A 16036-nucleotide genomic window follows, 5' to 3' on the forward strand; every position below is an offset into this window, starting at 1 on the left:
CATAGTCAGAGGAGGAGGAGTGGGAGGAGGAGGAGGAGGAGGAGGAGGAGAAAAGCCCGCATCCCGCTCCGGCCGTGCGTCCCGGCCGGCAGGCAGCAGCGCACAGATGTCTCCTCCCGTCTGTCCCAAAGGTGGTGCTTCTACTGTGGGATGACGCGAGACTCCAGCGCCCTGCTCCCTCCAGACCCCCCCCCCCCCCCCCCCCCCCCCCCCCCCCCCGTCGTCCCAGGGACGGACCAGCACTTCACACCATGTCATGACCAGATCCTCCACTGCTGGCAGCCTCAATGAAGACACCACTGTTCATTTCTGATCAATAACCTGCTGATCAGAAAATGGTTATATTTATCAGACTGAAGCTTCACATCTGTGCAGTCATGATCCATATTAAGAACTATTGTTTTTATACTAACAGAGAATAAATCCTGCTCCTATTTTTATATGATTTGCTGAAGATGTGAGAGAAAGGATTAAAGGTTGATGTCTCCTTTGTGTCTGTTCTCGTGTTGTATTTTGGGTTGAACAGAAACCAGTCAAGGTTCATGTACTTTAGTGAGTTTTGTGAGAGAACCAAAAGCTTTTACTGATAATTGAGAGATCTTTCTCTATGTTTTCTCATTTTACAACAGCAGCTTTCAGTCAGAACAAAGTTTCTTGGATTGGCGGTAATGAGAAAACGCGCCTGTTTCTCAATGGGACCTCGTGATGAAGGCTCCGTGAGGGAAAACAAGACGCAGCTGGAACACTGTGCGATGATTGGGTTGGACTTTTCTCCCTTCGTCTATAAATATCAAGACGGAACCAGTCCTTCCACAGTGCAGTGGTTCTGTACTAAATGCGCCTCAGAGAGGAAACGCCGCCGTCTGATCTGCAGTGATGGACGTGGAGGAGCTGATCGAATCCATCATCAGAGGCTTGATGTTCATAGCAGGAATCATAGGAAACAACTGGCTGGCCATCTGCTCGCTTCCCAAGCAGAGATCCAGCATCCGCACCAACGAGGTGCTTTTCATCAACCTGGCCATCTCCAACCTCATCACCAACTACCTGGTGGACCTGCCGGACACCATCGCAGACTTCGCCGGGCGCTGGTTCCTGGGGGAGACCTTCTGCGGGGTGTTCCGCGTCTGTGCCGATCTGTCCGAGACCAGCAGCATCTTCACCACCTTCTTCATCAGCGCCTTCTGGTACCAGAAGCTGGTGGGCTCCCTGAAACGCGGCGGCGCCCCGGTGCAGCTGGACAGCCTGCGCCTGGTGGGCTGCCTGCTGGCCGGGAGCTGGACGGTGGCCGCCGTCTTCAGCGTCCCGCACTTCTTCTTCGTGGAAGTGGAGGGGGGGAACGGGAGCGAGGACGACTGCCTGGACGTCTTCCCCAACGCGATCGCCCAGCAGGCCTATGACATAACTTATCTGACGGTGGCCAACGCTCTCCCTCTCGCCGGGATCGTGTTCGCCAGCGTCCAGATTGTCGTCACTCTGTCCCAAAACCGGCGACGCATCCAGAGCCACGGCCCCGACCCTAAGAGGCAGACGCTCAGGGAGGAAAGCGGAACCGTCGAGAGCGGAAGCGACGACCGGCCGTCCTGCGTCGCTTCTGCCCCGAGCGCCTCGGACGATCTCAAAGTCTCCATGTCGTCAACCGGCATTTACGCGGACGTGTCTGACTCCGCAGGTCCAAGCCGAGATCCTTCAAGTCGAACCCCCAACACGGCATCGCTCAAGGACACGGACCGCACAGGTTCGGCTCCACCGAGCCGGGCGAGGGCCGACCAGGCGCCGCCGAAGCCCGGCTCGAACTCGGGCCCTCAGGTGAGGGCGGCCAAGAGCGTGGTGGCGGTGGCCAGCGTGGTTCTGGTGTGCTGGCTGACTCACCTGCTGCTGCGCATCACCAACAACATCCACACTTCATCCATCATTGTGGAGGTGGCCAGTTACATCGCCGCCTCCTACACCTGCATCATCCCGTACATCTTCCTGCACGGAGTCAAGAAACTCACATGCTCATGCAAAAGATAGATTTATTCCCCTTGAACTTGATTAGAAGTTAAAGTAGATTCATTTTGTATATACAATGTTCAGTGAAGCTCTTATCTATATGCACTGCTAAGATTCAGCCTTGTCCATTGCTTACAGTTTTAGCAATGTTACATAATTCTGAGTGTTAGAAGTTAACCTAGTGTCGAAGATCTCCCACATACAGGATTTATTTTCATCTTTCTTTTTTTTTTTTTTGGCAACTTTGCATGTCTCAGTGTTTCCACTAAGCCTTTGTTAGACCACAGAGATCTTGTATTTGTTAGGTAACACCTGCATGACCCTCCCAGGAGGAGGAGAATGCATTATCTGTTCCATCCTGAAAGCTTATCAAAGGGCATTAGCATCCTTAAGATCTTTATCATACTTGCTAATTTTCTTTTGAGAGGAACATAATGCATGACTAATAAGGAAGATATTGTGTTTATTTGTCCATTTATTTCACTGGAATATCAAAAGATACCAAGATTTCCTTCAGGTTCTGAAAAATTATGGAAATTAGTAAATTTTCCATGCTAACAAATGGAAAACATGTGATGGTAGAGCAGGTCGAGATAATCCAAGGGTCAGGGGTTCTGTCTCATTTCTCAGCCTGTCCTTGTTCCTTTTAGGCGACACGTTGAACCCGGGGTTATTTTTAAAAGATGGATGGATGGATATCAATTTGCCTAACAATGTCCTTTTATCTTAAAGCTGTATCTGCTTTGGCTTTCAAAATAAGGAGCCTCTATTAAGAGTCAAGGATGCAGAAAGGTGTTGCACATATATAAACTTCTGATGCTTGTACGTGCACCATCAGAAGTGTGCAACTCCGTCATCGTTTGACTCAGTTGTTACAGTATAGGTTAGTTAGGTCCATACGGGCTGTTCTGTCTATGAAGTGTTTAGGATACACAATATCTGGAATGATCAGATGAAACCATGATGATGTGAAAACTCTTGATTTGATGTGATTGAGTAATCAGCCATCGTTTCACCTGCTCAACATTATGTCGTTAACTTCATTTGAAATTATGCAAATACGGCGAATTACCGCATCATTGAAAGAACCGTCCCAGCATCGAGTCAAAACGATGTGATTTTTCACAAGGCTAGAAATTAAACATAATTGTGCACGAGTGCGCACGGCTAATTGGAGGCCTTTGGCGATTAGAGCCTTGTTGATGATGCCGGTAAGGAACGGAGTGCTGCTTTAATTTAAAGATAATTACATAAACAGTTCCACATCTTCAAGTCACAGCAATTTACCGCTCCGTGCGCCTGATAATTAATCCCAGCATTTCCACGCAAACCGCAGAACACCGGCGTGGCCGTTTCGCACGACTAATTACTCCGTAGTGTTTTCAAAATATCTTCATCACACACCGGGTCATTATTGGCAAGTTTTATTTCGTTAAAAAGTGTTTTTTTATAGGAGTTGCTGTCTTCTTCGTGTGGATCTCAGCAGTGTGGGCTGACTTCAGCAAAACCATCAAAAAAGTCTCTCTCTCAAACACACACACACACAGAAGATATGTTTACTGCAAATAACACGAAGAAAAGGTTTTTTTTTGTTAAGTTTGTGGATGACGTTTGGCAGATGAGACAAAATAATAGCAAAGTTATGTACATAATTACAACATGTTTCAAATTGTTTGAAGTGGAGTTATTAGTCTGATGAAAAGGCCTGAAGCAGCTCTGTCATTTGCATTCATAAGAAAATATAAAAAATTAAGTCCTTTCTCAAGATGTTCCGACAAACCAGTAAAAGTCAGATTTTCTGGGGGTGAATCAATATTTTATCAAGTTTTGGGATTTTGCACACATTGCAAACCCTCTCCTAAAATTATGCAACATCAAAAAACGTACAGACTAACAAAATCGTATCAAATAAGTTATAAAACCCATGTCTGCAGCCTCTCCCACTTTGATCATCTGACTTTCAACAATAAGCCCCACGGGAGCGGCGAGGCGGGCCGGAGCCGAGGAATCGAACACCGTGGAGTTGTGCTTGCTGATAATCGCACTTCGTGTGGGCTGGTTTCGCTGAGGGCGGGCGGGCGGGCGGCCGCGGCCGTCTGGGCCGTCAGTGGAGCTTCTCCAGCTTCGCCTGCAGAGACTTGAAGTTTCCGATGGTGTGCTGGAGGGCCGAGTTGGGGCTGAGAGACTGCAGCTCCACCAGGTAGCCGCAGATGTTGTCCAGACACACATTTGTGAATCGGCGCCTGAAACCGACGGGGGAGGAACGAGTTAACTCTTTCATCCCCATCCTATCTAGCATACATCATATCCGCCATGGATTTAACAGCGATACAGAGGCTAAAACCACACACATGTACAGCTTATCCAAACATGAGCAAAAAGCTGCAGCATGTAGTGCACAATTTGGACTGCCTGCTGATTGCCGGCGCACTGAGGTGATTGACAGATATTGCATGTTGCCTAGAAACGGCCAAAATGCACCAGATTGAGGAAAATAACCTTCAGTGAGCAGGATCAGAGCTGGATTTAAAACTGCTGCAAATTGCAGATAAAAGGCTTCCATTTCCCCATTTTACCATTCATCTGAAAACCTGAATTGGGGAGGCACATATTCTGTTCATCACACCAGCCAAGGAAAGAGTTAAAACAGCAGAGTGTAAAACTCGTTTCAGAGCAGATCTGGATCTCACAACATGTATGTCAGGCTCATACAAACCTGTCGTATGTTGGCACTCTGCTGGGGTCTTCCACATATCCAGACAGAAGCACGTGGATGCACTCCACCAGGTGCAGAGGCTTCTTCAGGCGCTGCCAGCACGGATCCTGCAAAAGAAAGGTGTAAATGTCACCGCCTTTACACTCCCGTAGGTTTACGGCGGTGGATTGAACGCTCAGTGATAAATCCACCCAGAGGACGCCGCTGTGAAAAACTTATGGGCCGAATACAAGGAGGAGGAGAGAAAAAAAAAAAGAGGGCAGAGTTCTGTTGTAGACAGGATGTGAATGATAACTAGCAGGGCAGTGAAAGAGGAGGAAGCACTGAAGGTGATGTTAAAGGCTGCTTGGAAACGTTACGCTGTAAATAAGCAGCTCTAAACTTGTTCTAATAAAATGTTCATTGTTTTATTTTCTCTCACATCTGAAGTAACTTTTCCTTTACTGATTGGATTAGAAAGTAAATCTGGGCTGTACCCTCGTTTTGAAGAGCTGGTCGTAGACCTCCAGCAGGCGCGGCAGCTGGACTCCGATCTCCTGCATGGTGCACGTGACGAAGCCCACGTCCCAGTGGAGCCGACAGACCTCCTGCTCCAGGAACTTCACCAGGAACTCTACGGTCACAGAGCGGATCGGCGCACTCAGCATCTCTCATTATTACGCGTAGGAACCCATAATGTGTTCCCAATCAAACAATGTTTCCACGAGTCAAGTTTGAACACGCCGTTTTGTAAATGTAGGATAATTATGGTGCCATTTGGAGGACCGATGTGACCCTACAGACCTGCACCGCAGAGACACGCCGACAGAAATGATGCAAACGGGAAGTCTAATTATGTCATATTCCAGCAGGAAGGAAAATGCTAACTGGACTTAAAAAAACAACAAAGTGAGCCGTACCCAGAGGGAAATATCTTGGCGTTCCAGCGTAAATCTTCCCCAGTGACACGAGTTTGAGATTGAGAGACATCATCCTGTCTGCTGGACTCATGGCAACAGTGTCTCCCAGCTCTGGAGGGCGGAGGATTCGATCAGTTACACGTCACACAGTCACCCTTTCACCTCCATCATGCCAACATGCAAACTTCTCACAACTGCAACTCTTCAAAAAATTCAAAACGCACAAAAAAAAAGGGAAATAGTGCTTCGTGTGTATTATCAATGTAGTGGCTAGTTCTGCACAGATAAAACAATAGTTCTAGTACTGAGAGGACTTAATAATGCTGAGGTCTAAAGGTTTAAGTGATTTTTACTCGCCTTTCTCCAAGATCTCCTGCCACAGCGAGTGCACCAGTATGGGGTCAGAGTGTCCGGCACAGTGGATTATGGCCAGTTTACACTCAGACAGTTTGAAATGATCGGCGAACTCTCCGTAGAGCTGAAAAATAAACCAAACAAAGAACTTTTTTTTTAACAACTTTACAAAGTTCTCCTGGGTTGTGTGAAAAGGCATTCACTCTGTGGAATACGTGGTTACCTTTGTGATGTCCATGAGCTCAGAGTCCAGCTGAGAAATGACGTTTTTCACTGAGGGATGATGGGAATATTGCCTGATCAGGGTGTCCTGAATCTGCACCTGAATGCGTACGAGCTGAAATGACAGAAGACAAACAGGAACATTAAAGCGATTGCTGAATTTCATGACTAGATTTCCATTCAGCGATCATTGCAGCGTACGAACCTCCATCTTCTCCTCCAGCTCGTGGAGAAACTCTCCGTCGGACGCCTGAGCGGAGATGCAGGAGGAGCTCTTGGCAGACAGGATAGCTCTGGCAATATACTCCAAACGCTGCTTCAGGGAGATCTCAGTGCTGGAGAAAAGCAAAACCACGAGGAGTCACTGTGGTGACGGAGCAGCGAGAAGCGATCAATCAAGTTTAACATCCTTGCGTCGACGTTTTCACACCTGTGCATGTCAGCAAGGCGAGCCAGAACGTGAGCTGCTTTGCCGAAGTTCCGGTTCTTCTCATAGTAGCGCCACAGCAGGTCCTTGTTATGAACTTTGCTTTGGTCCTGTTTGATCATGTGCATCAGGTGTTCCTCCAAGTACGGAGAATTCACCTGGATGGAAATGAAGCCACGGCAGGACATGTGACCGACACACAGCTACGACTATGAAATTTCAAAGCAATGAGATTAAAAATGGACGATTATTTCGGCACGGCTTCGATACCTCCAGCAGCTTGTCGGTCAGGTCGGCCTGAATCAGCCAGTTGTACAGAGCGATGTGAAACAGCTCGTCCTGAGACCTCTGAGCCAGACCGAGCATCTGCTCGCACTGCGCGGGAACAACACAGCCTCGTCACGGACGCTGCTAACGCCGATCGCCGCGGAGAGAGAGAGAGAGAGAGGAGCGTTCGCACGCCTCCCGGCTCTTTACTCACGTGGGCTGTGGCTTCTTCGTTGCTGAGCATGTTGGGGTCGGAGGTCATGACGGGCGGTCCGGGCTGCTTTGGGACGCTGGGCGACTGGGGGGCGGCTTTGCTCTGGTTCACCAGCTCCTGCATGGTGTCCGTGATGCACTTGTAACACGAAAGTCTGAGGAAGGAAAACAATAAAAGGATGAAAATATGACCGATAAGCAATCCACCGATTTCCAGTTGGTTGTCTTCTGCGTTACCTTTCCTGGAAGGCCTGCTGCCCCACTCGGTCCTCCTCGGGCTCGCCGTTCTTGTAGAAGTGAGGCCCGAGCCTCTGCGGATCCTTCTTGTCGGCGGCTGTGAGGCACAACTCCAGGACTCCCTCGTAGAAACGCACTGTGAAGTTACACTCTATTATTCACACACCGCAACAATAACAAACACACACAGTTCAGGTGACTGGTTTGCCATTTCCCTACCTTGCCGGTACTGGGAGCAGACGAGCGGCAGGTCTGTGTGCTGGCTGATCTGCTGGTAGAGCCGCAGGGACTCCCTCAGCATTCTCTCCTTATCCATTTTATTCTGGATCTGCTTGGAGCTCTGCAGCAGCTCATTAGCCTGAGAGAGGGGAACGCAGGCTAATTCAGTACCGAGGCGCATAAATCGCTGCGGCTGAATCAATAAGCTCTTAGTGCCCCAAAAAAAAATTATCTCGAAGATTAAAAGAAAAGTGGGAAGAGACACAGACGCATCGATTAAACAAGAATGTGACACGCCTTGAGGTGGGACACATTTAACTCCACGTGAAAGTGGTACGATGATGAAACTTGGCCGTGTTGGGGTGCGGAGTGCGGACCTTGGAGCAAATGCTGTCGTCGCTGCTGTACAGCAGGGGACAGATGTCCCTCAGGTGATTGCTCACGGCGTCCACAGAGGCGTTGTCTTTGATGTAGACATTAATCAGTCCGGTGATCAGCGCTCCGGACAGTTCCTTCCCTCGGATCACCACGTCTTTAAAGCTCACTCCCTTCATCTGCTCCTGGAACTCCTGCAAGCAGCAGAAAGGGACGAATGAGCCACAAGTACTCTTCAAAAACTTCAGAATCTAAAAGCTCATAGTTGATTTTTTAACCTTTGATTTCCAATCTTTCAATCCTGCCCTCCTCAGTCTTCCAATGTTTTCATTTATGACCACATATTTAATGGAAATGTTGAATTCATTTTACTATTTCTGTGGGTGTGTTGTAGCTGGAATGTGTGATCAAGAGAGCGTTTACACTTGGCAACAACACACACATCATCAAATTGCTGTTCGATTTGAAGAAAATGAGTTTCCAGGATGAGAGCAGCTGGTGCGCTCCTCCCCGGGTTTTCAGTGCGGTGTGGAGATGTACGAGCATCTGTTGGCCACGCAGGTGTATGTTTTGAACGCGTGTACCTTTGGCAGCTCGGACATAATGAGGCTGAACTGATGATCACAGAGAAACTTCCAGAGGGCCAGAGTCTGACAGGAACGATGCACCAGCTGCTGGATCCCCTGCAGGGACACTTTCTCGTAGACCTGAGCCTTGGCTGGACAAGGAGATGGAAAACAGACTGGAATTAGAGAACCTTAAAGCATTAAAAAAAAAAAAGAAGTCAATTTACATTTTTCCCACTGACTCGTGTAACCACTTAGTGGGGGGAAAAAAAAAGAAAAAAAAGAAGAGTATTTATGCTCATAACTCACTGTGGTATTTCCTCTGGAGCTCCTGCTGAACCTGCTGAGAGTTGGCTCCATCAGGACGCATAAATCCCAGAAGCCTTTGCTGCAGGTTGGCAGGGGAGCTGAAGCTAACAGGGGGTACAACAGATGTTACACACTTTGGGCATTAGTGTAGAGCTTGGAAGATTTGCTCCCATTTTTACCGATTTTGTTTTCATGGGGGAAGTGTTTACAGAGAAAATAAAAAGAATTATGAAACAACAGTGCTTCAAGTGTCGGAAAATATCACCTGATCTGCTTGCAATACATGAATATTGATAAAAGTCATTCGTCTAGTCATAGTGAGCATTGCTGAGGCCACATGTATCTCTTCAGTGTTGTTTTTAATCCAGTGAGACCAGGAGGATGTGCCAACACATCAGTAATTCAGTGTTAAGAGTAAATAATTCTCACCTTGCAGAACCGAGAAAGGAGGGGCTAAACTGGGAGTTTTTATCGAGGAACTCCTGCAGGCCGCAGAGCTCGAGGCGAACCGCCTCCACGTCACACGCAGCAACACTGCTTTCCAGCTGTGGGGAGAACAGATCACAACCTGTGCTCAGCATTTATCACCCTAAACACCCAGATTAGCTACCGTACAATAAGAGAGGTGACATAATCCTGATACTCACAATACTGACAGTCTGATTTCCTTTGCTGATTGTTTTTTCAACAGCGAGTGTCCCGTCCCAAATATTCCTGTGAGAGTTACAATGAGAAAGAGAGACACTCCAATCAGTCATTCGGCATCCAGAGCTCCGACTCAAGAAACAGGCAAACAACAGCAGGAGTTTCTTACCCAAGAATTCGAGCAAAGTAAATGCAGATGCCGTTGTGTTTGCCAGAGAAAATCACCTCTGGGCCGGCAGACATGGGTGTGATGGGAGCAGATCCAGAATGCATTGGTGCAAAGGGTGTGGCCAGTGCTGGGGGTACAATCCCTGAATGGGGACATTACAAGCGCATGAATAAATACAATAAGATGTTATGAGCAAAGGTGACGTGTTTCACTTGTTTATTTTTTACAGTTTTAATGAATCAGACGGTTAATTAAAAGTAAAAACGTAGTTTGTAAAACTGTTTGATCTGGTGGGACCAGGATGTGACAATGTGCTGTTTAAAGGGATAGTTTCACTTGACCAAAACATACTAAAGCAAATGCATTAAAAGCTGTTGTGACTAACATCACCATCTTGTGGTTTGCAGTGGAATTACAGGGAGGCACAATTTGCAAAAACTGACTTCACATCTTTGAAAGGACGCTGCTTATTCTGTAATAAAATGTTCAAATCATTAAGCTAAAAAGATGATAAATTGTACCTTCATGCAATGAACTGGTGCAAAGCTATAACATGGATTACTTCCACAATACATAAATTGTATATTGAGGTAAAGACTTTCCAAACTGCTTGTTCACCTGGTGCTGGGGAGCTCATCATTGGTCCAACTGTACTGGGAGCCGCCATGGCGGCGGGGAATCTCATCTGGGCCTCTCCTCCATATCTGATCACAACAAAAACCCAACTTTAGTTTGAGAAACGCGTCAAAAATACACACAAGTGCAAGCAGTGTTATTGGACCTGAAGAAGGCTCTGGTGGCCCACTGTGAAACTTCTTGGTCGCTGGCAGAACTGGAACAAGCCAGAATTAATGCCGTGGCGCAGGCCTGCTCCTCCTGTACAGACACAGACGAGAGCCAGAATTTAAATATATGCTGTCTGTGTGTGCAATAAAAATGTCAGATTCAATCCTGTGTGAAGGACTTGATGTGTCATGCCGGCTGCTACACGCGGCTTGTGTCACGAGCCCAAAACCAAGCGTGCACAGGTTTGAGGAAACGCGCCGCTATAACAGGATTAAACAGCGTTCCGCAGCGACTGTCACACGTCCTTACCCTGTGCAGCTTGAAGAAGCGTTCAATCTCTTCGCTCTCTCCTCCGGCACAGCTCACCAGGAGGTGACGGAGCTGATCCACTGGGCGCAGCTTTTGGAAAATGTGACTCCCCTGTAGAGAAGCAAAGATCAACACTTAAGAAATTTAGCACTCTTTTGTTACACTTTAACAAGATTAAAACTGTGTGTTTGCAGCATAATGAGCTGTTTTAACAGCTTTAACCTTGGCAGAGAGAAGGACAAACTTCTGAGGGGGGATAATGTGCTGCTGGACCACCACGGGGGAATCAGTGACGGGGATTTGATCCTTGTTTAGAGGAGTGAAAATCTTGGCGGGTTTCTCTTCATTAATGGCACAAAGAGTCCAAGAGTGTCCATCGACATTAGACATCATCTGCAACATCAGACACAGAAAAGAAAGGAAAATTGTTGTTTCAGTTTTATTGTCTTAAGCCATTTAGGTAGAAATAACAGAACCAAAGCAATAGTTATTAATGTACTATTATGTATTGTACTATGCCAAGAGAAAAAATGATTTATGTGCAAACCTGTGTTTCCATCAAGGGTTTCTTGAAGGGAAAGGAGTCGTGGTTAATGCACCACAGAATGTCGCTGTCCTCGGTCTCGGAAGCGGCCATGAGCAGAACACCTGCAACAAACAAAGTGCATGACAGGCTGCGCCAATCGCGTGCTGAAAATAACCGAAGAAGCCTGATTCTGATTTAGTGCGTTACCTTTGCTGTGGAGAGCTTTGTGGACCTTTGAGGGTTTCTGCAGAGTGGAGGAAGCAGAAAAGCCCGGTGGCAGGCGGACGTGGATCAAAGCCAACAAGCTGGGCCGGACCGCGACCTGCTTCTGGTGCGGAGGTGCAAAAGGTGCGGTGGTGAAGTAGAGACGCACACCTGGAGAAACGGATCATATCGTTACAACACCCAAAAATCATACACAGACATTCAATATTACCTCAAGGCCATCATTAGTTTTTAAATCATGACACACCAAATCATTTTAGCAATAGTAATAGGGATGAATACTTCTGTTGTGACAGTGAAAGTAAAAGTAAGAAATTATTTTGGCATTGAATCAAATAACTGTTGTGAAATTGCATTGTCAGGAATGTAAATAATCTCATGCTTGTATTCAAGTGTGTGTCATTTACATAAAAAGAAATTATTAAGGGTTTTTACAAAGATATGCAATATTTACCTGCATGTGTGACGGCTAGCAGGTGGCAGTCGGAAGACTCCGATCGATCAATCACTGAGATCTGGATGATCTGTTTGAACACTGAACGATCTATCGTCCTGAAACACAACAAAATTTGTAATTTTAAAAGAATTTCTTGGCGTATGAAGCTTCACTAGCCACGTAAAAGAAACACGAGGAGTTCATCATACATAGATATATACCTGGCAATGTTTCCAGCAGCTGCAACTATGGAGCTCTGAGACATTGTTGCCACACGACTCATCCCTTGACCATCAGCACCAAGATCATACACCTGAAACACAGGGAATCATCTCACATTCTCAAAGACTGCAATGGGAAAAAATACCGCTACAAGATACTTTACCTGCAGGACGCCTTTGTCAGAGCGTGTGAAGAGTATGTTTCTCGAGTTATCGACTGCAATCTGCACAATGGGGTCTGTGGACACGAAGGATGACGACATGAGTGAGAAATACATAAAGCAAGCGAAGCACATGTCTGACACTTCATGGAAGTGAGTAATCCCTCCTCACCATCCTCAGAGAAGGAGAACTGAAGCACAGAGGGGATGAGAAACGACAGAGAGCTTTTGGAGTGGTTGATTTTTCTGCAGCGTTGGCTCAGCCAGCCCGCCTCCGCCTGGTAGGCGATCTCATACAGGCAGCCGTCCTTCCCCGCCATAAAGATACGGCCAAGGTCGGTGGAGGTGATGGACTGGATGTAGGTGTTGTCAGTGGGGATTGAGAACAGGGGGTCTGGGAGGAGCTGCATCCCGCCAGACATGCTGTCATTCAGACCTATCAACAGAAGAAAAAATCATGAACACCACCGCAAACAAAACAGGATGCTTCTCATATTGTATGTCATGTTTAATGCAGTCTGATTTTATTATCTTGTGACAAGATTGACTCACCAGCTTGGCTTCTGGGGAAACTGAGTCCGAGGATCACGACGTCCACAGACGTGGCGAGGACTAAGAGGTAGTGAATGTGTGGCTGCAGAATCCCTGAAGAGCAAAACAGAACTCATAAGTCTTTTTTCAAGAAAAACACAAACAAAAACCCTTCAAAGCGGATATTCAGAATTACCTGGTTTTGGTTTCACGAGGCCCACTGCCAGAATTGTTTCAATCAGGCCATCAAAATAAGCTACATCCCCTCTGCGAAGGAAACATGACAGAAACACAATGCTTTATGATTATGCATCTCAGATTATCTCAAAATCCAAGTGAAAGTTACGCACCCATCTTCATAATTGAACATAAAGATGTCGTTGTCGATTGTGAGCCAAGCTCGAGAAATCTCTGGAAAAACTCCCATCATGCAGTTAAACTGCATATCTATATAAAATGGTTAAGCAGAAACAGAAATTTCTTTTGGAAAACAAGAGAAAGACACATTCCTAGGATGTATCGTGGAACTTTCTGAATCATCTAAAAGTAGAGCCAGTTGTCCTAAAAACCCAAAAGGATACGGCTGAACTGCTCCACCAGCTCCGGTGGCAGAGGGACTCGGCGGACTGCACTGAGCTCTGGAAGAGTTGGCACACTCAGTAAACCGGGTCCCTGGAGCGGGTAGTCCATGTCAGTTCCTCCGGAGAGGGACGGCATGTCTGTCATGAGAATGAAGGATGAGAAGTTATATCAGCGTGATGCATGTTGGAGTGCAGTGACGGCCACAGACAAGGTATCGTTACTATCACTGAGACAAACTGTGACAGAGCATTTAAGTACATAGGATTTATGGAGATTGATTCAATGAACACAACTGAGTTTGTAAATTATTCAATATTCTAGTCAGCATTTGCAGACAAGACTACAGGTTCATTCAAACTGACAATTGGTTCAATCAAGGTGAAAGTGAATTTACTTCTCGAGTCTCTTCTAGTACAAATGATTGAAGGATTTTTGAAAAATGCCTCACGGTTGTCTGAGTTTGGTGATTATTGTAGAAACGGTACCGAACAATAAAGACTGACAAAGCAGCATGATTTTGTCCAATGTGCAAATAAACTGAAATGCAATGCACGCACTCATTCACAAAATGCACTGAAAGCAGGACACAAGAAATCCTCAGCCACGCATTGAAATGTGAACCTCTCACATTTCTGCTTCACAGTCTCAGTATCAAGTCTGACAGCAACTCATGGGAGCAAACTCCCTTTGGAAGTTTACCAGGCATGACGGAGAAGCATCAATGGGTGTGAAAAAATATTGATTTGGCAACATATCATTGATAATCAGCAATAATGATAATAGTAACGATAATGTTTTAAGCTCGCGTGAATACCGTAGGACTTCTGAATGTCCGCTCTCGTGCTCTCAGGAATAAAATCCTTCATGTTAGTGAATTCAGTAGTGTGTGTTAGTTGTACCTGATGCCAGTGATAAAGCTTTCTTTGTTCTGTTCAGGAAAAGAGAGTAACAGTAACTTTGTAACGTTTTGAATCCAATAGTTTGGACTAAATTTGCCCTCTGAATGATCAATATCATTTGACTGGAGGAATCATCACTGTGGATGTAGAGTGCACAGGTTCGAATCCCACAGTAGACAGATCACCACTGTGGCTCCCTGAGCAAGAACCTTTACATCCACAGGAAGAGTACACGCAGAAAAATCAATTTCCCAAAAAGGAATTAATAAACTATGATTATTTGGTGGAATATTTAATGTTTATTCAAGGTACTTCAAGCAAGACCACACATTTTTGAATGTGTCGATTAGAGTGAAGGTTTGTTTACTTTAGGTTTTAGTGTATCGTTTGTCCTTAGCCTTTGTTGCTGTAGTGTTCAGGTGATGGAAGAAAAAAAACCTTGCAGACCATAACAGAAAACACTTGATACTTTTCCCAAAGCTCGACACACTGAAGGGGCTAGCTTTAGCCTCGTCACATGTAGTTAGGAGTTTAAAGCTCGGAGGTCTTCCCTCCCGGGGACTTACTGTGAGAGGGGACACTGAGGAGCTCCGACAGGTCCGGGAAGCAGCGGTCATCTTGCAGGTGTCTGTCGATCAGCCTGGAGGAGTTCTCCAGGGCTTCAGCCAGGGCGGCGGTGGGACTGCTCGGTCCAGCGGCGGACGGCATGACTGGGTGACCACCGCTCACTTAGATCTGCACGGCACACGGTTCAAACTCAAATAAACGACAGGAAATAAGAGCCACCTTAGTTTTGCATGAGGAAGAAAAGGCATGTTGTAATATGGCTGAACTTTAATATTTCGGAAGAATCACTTTATGCTCGTAAGACGCCGGTTAACTGTTATTTAGCATGCAAGCTAACAGCTAGCTCCTGTCAAGACGGGGGTTCTAAGGCGAGTTGATTTGTTTACCAGGCTGGAAAGATTCCGCGTGATACCGAGTCACTCCTCTGTCAGGTTGTGGTGAACGGCTCAACCGCCAAATTCAAGTAAATGAACTTAAGAGTCACAGACAGCGCACAGCCCGCCAACCTCATGCACTGCCAACAGAAACCGCCATGAGCTTCTTCTTCGTCTCCTGAATTCCTCGCAGAATGGCTCGACTACAGCAAGCTGCTGCCACCTGGCGGTCAAAAGAACCGTCAGCAGCCCAACAGAAATAAACATTAAATTATTCATAGTTAATCTTTTTTTGAGTTTTCTGACATTCAAAATGACAAATTTATTGAAATTTAAGTATGTGTGTAAAAAAAAAAAAAAAAACACATGTACTTGAAAGAGAACATGAAAACTCCACACAGGCTGGCTTGAACTCAAACCCACAAAATTATTGCTTTGATTTGAGATCTGTAACCTTTCTCCTCTACTCTCAAGGTCCAAAAACATGCATTTTATGTGTGGGTAAATGGTGAATCCAAATCGGCGAATGACGGTGTGGTTATGCTTCATGGCAGATGACCTTCACTCCACAACCGGATGATGTAGTACAGAGGATAGACTATTGCAGAAAGAATGGTTCAAAATAGTTTGATTTCAATTATAACTTAGGTGCATGTTTTGCTCATCATGACAGACTCAAGTATACTCAAATTCAAATATATTCCGATCAAAATTTTTTACTGTGATTAACACAAGCATGTCCAAACAGTAATATCCAAAGTAAGGGAGTATTCTGAAATTTAAATGATCAAGAAACCATAATTATG

General features: G+C 46.0%; 2 protein-coding genes across 4 annotated transcripts; one reads left to right on the forward strand and one right to left on the reverse strand.

Moving 5' to 3' along the window:
- Positions 1 to 876: 876 nt before the first annotated feature.
- On the forward strand, positions 877 to 2016 carry ora5 (olfactory receptor class A related 5). Its single transcript, XM_030085188.1, has one exon. The coding sequence runs from the start codon at positions 877 to 879 to the stop codon at positions 2014 to 2016; it is 1140 nt and encodes a 379-aa protein (XP_029941048.1).
- Positions 2017 to 3417: 1401 nt separating this feature from the next.
- Positions 3418 to 15458, reverse strand: nup155 (nucleoporin 155). Of its 3 annotated transcripts, none has more exons than XM_030085262.1 (34): positions 15243 to 15458; positions 14856 to 15024; positions 13390 to 13527; positions 13159 to 13255; positions 13005 to 13075; positions 12830 to 12922; positions 12450 to 12713; positions 12281 to 12354; positions 12117 to 12208; positions 11914 to 12011; positions 11442 to 11609; positions 11256 to 11356; positions 10931 to 11101; positions 10709 to 10819; positions 10395 to 10489; positions 10232 to 10317; positions 9614 to 9755; positions 9447 to 9513; positions 9229 to 9344; positions 8800 to 8903; positions 8509 to 8642; positions 7927 to 8118; positions 7550 to 7688; positions 7331 to 7466; positions 7095 to 7248; positions 6884 to 6988; positions 6617 to 6771; positions 6392 to 6521; positions 6188 to 6301; positions 5968 to 6088; positions 5611 to 5721; positions 5188 to 5324; positions 4712 to 4818; positions 4100 to 4238 (listed from the first exon to the last, which is right to left on the reverse strand). In XM_030085262.1, exons 2-34 carry the CDS (start codon positions 14995 to 14997, stop codon positions 4100 to 4102), a joined length of 4104 nt encoding a protein of 1367 aa, XP_029941122.1. In that variant the 5' UTR covers positions 14998 to 15024; positions 15243 to 15458. The 3 variants fall into 3 exon arrangements, with proteins under 3 accessions (XP_029941124.1, XP_029941122.1, XP_029941123.1); XM_030085263.1 differs by having other exon boundaries at positions 14856 to 15045; positions 15243 to 15390; XM_030085264.1 differs by lacking the exon at positions 15243 to 15458 and having other exon boundaries at positions 3418 to 4238; positions 14856 to 14997.
- Positions 15459 to 16036: the final 578 nt, after the last annotated feature.

The sequence above is a fragment of the Salarias fasciatus genome, assembly GCF_902148845.1.
Source record: "Salarias fasciatus chromosome 7 unlocalized genomic scaffold, fSalaFa1.1 super_scaffold_4, whole genome shotgun sequence".
NCBI classification, from domain to species: domain Eukaryota; kingdom Metazoa; phylum Chordata; class Actinopteri; order Blenniiformes; family Blenniidae; genus Salarias; species Salarias fasciatus.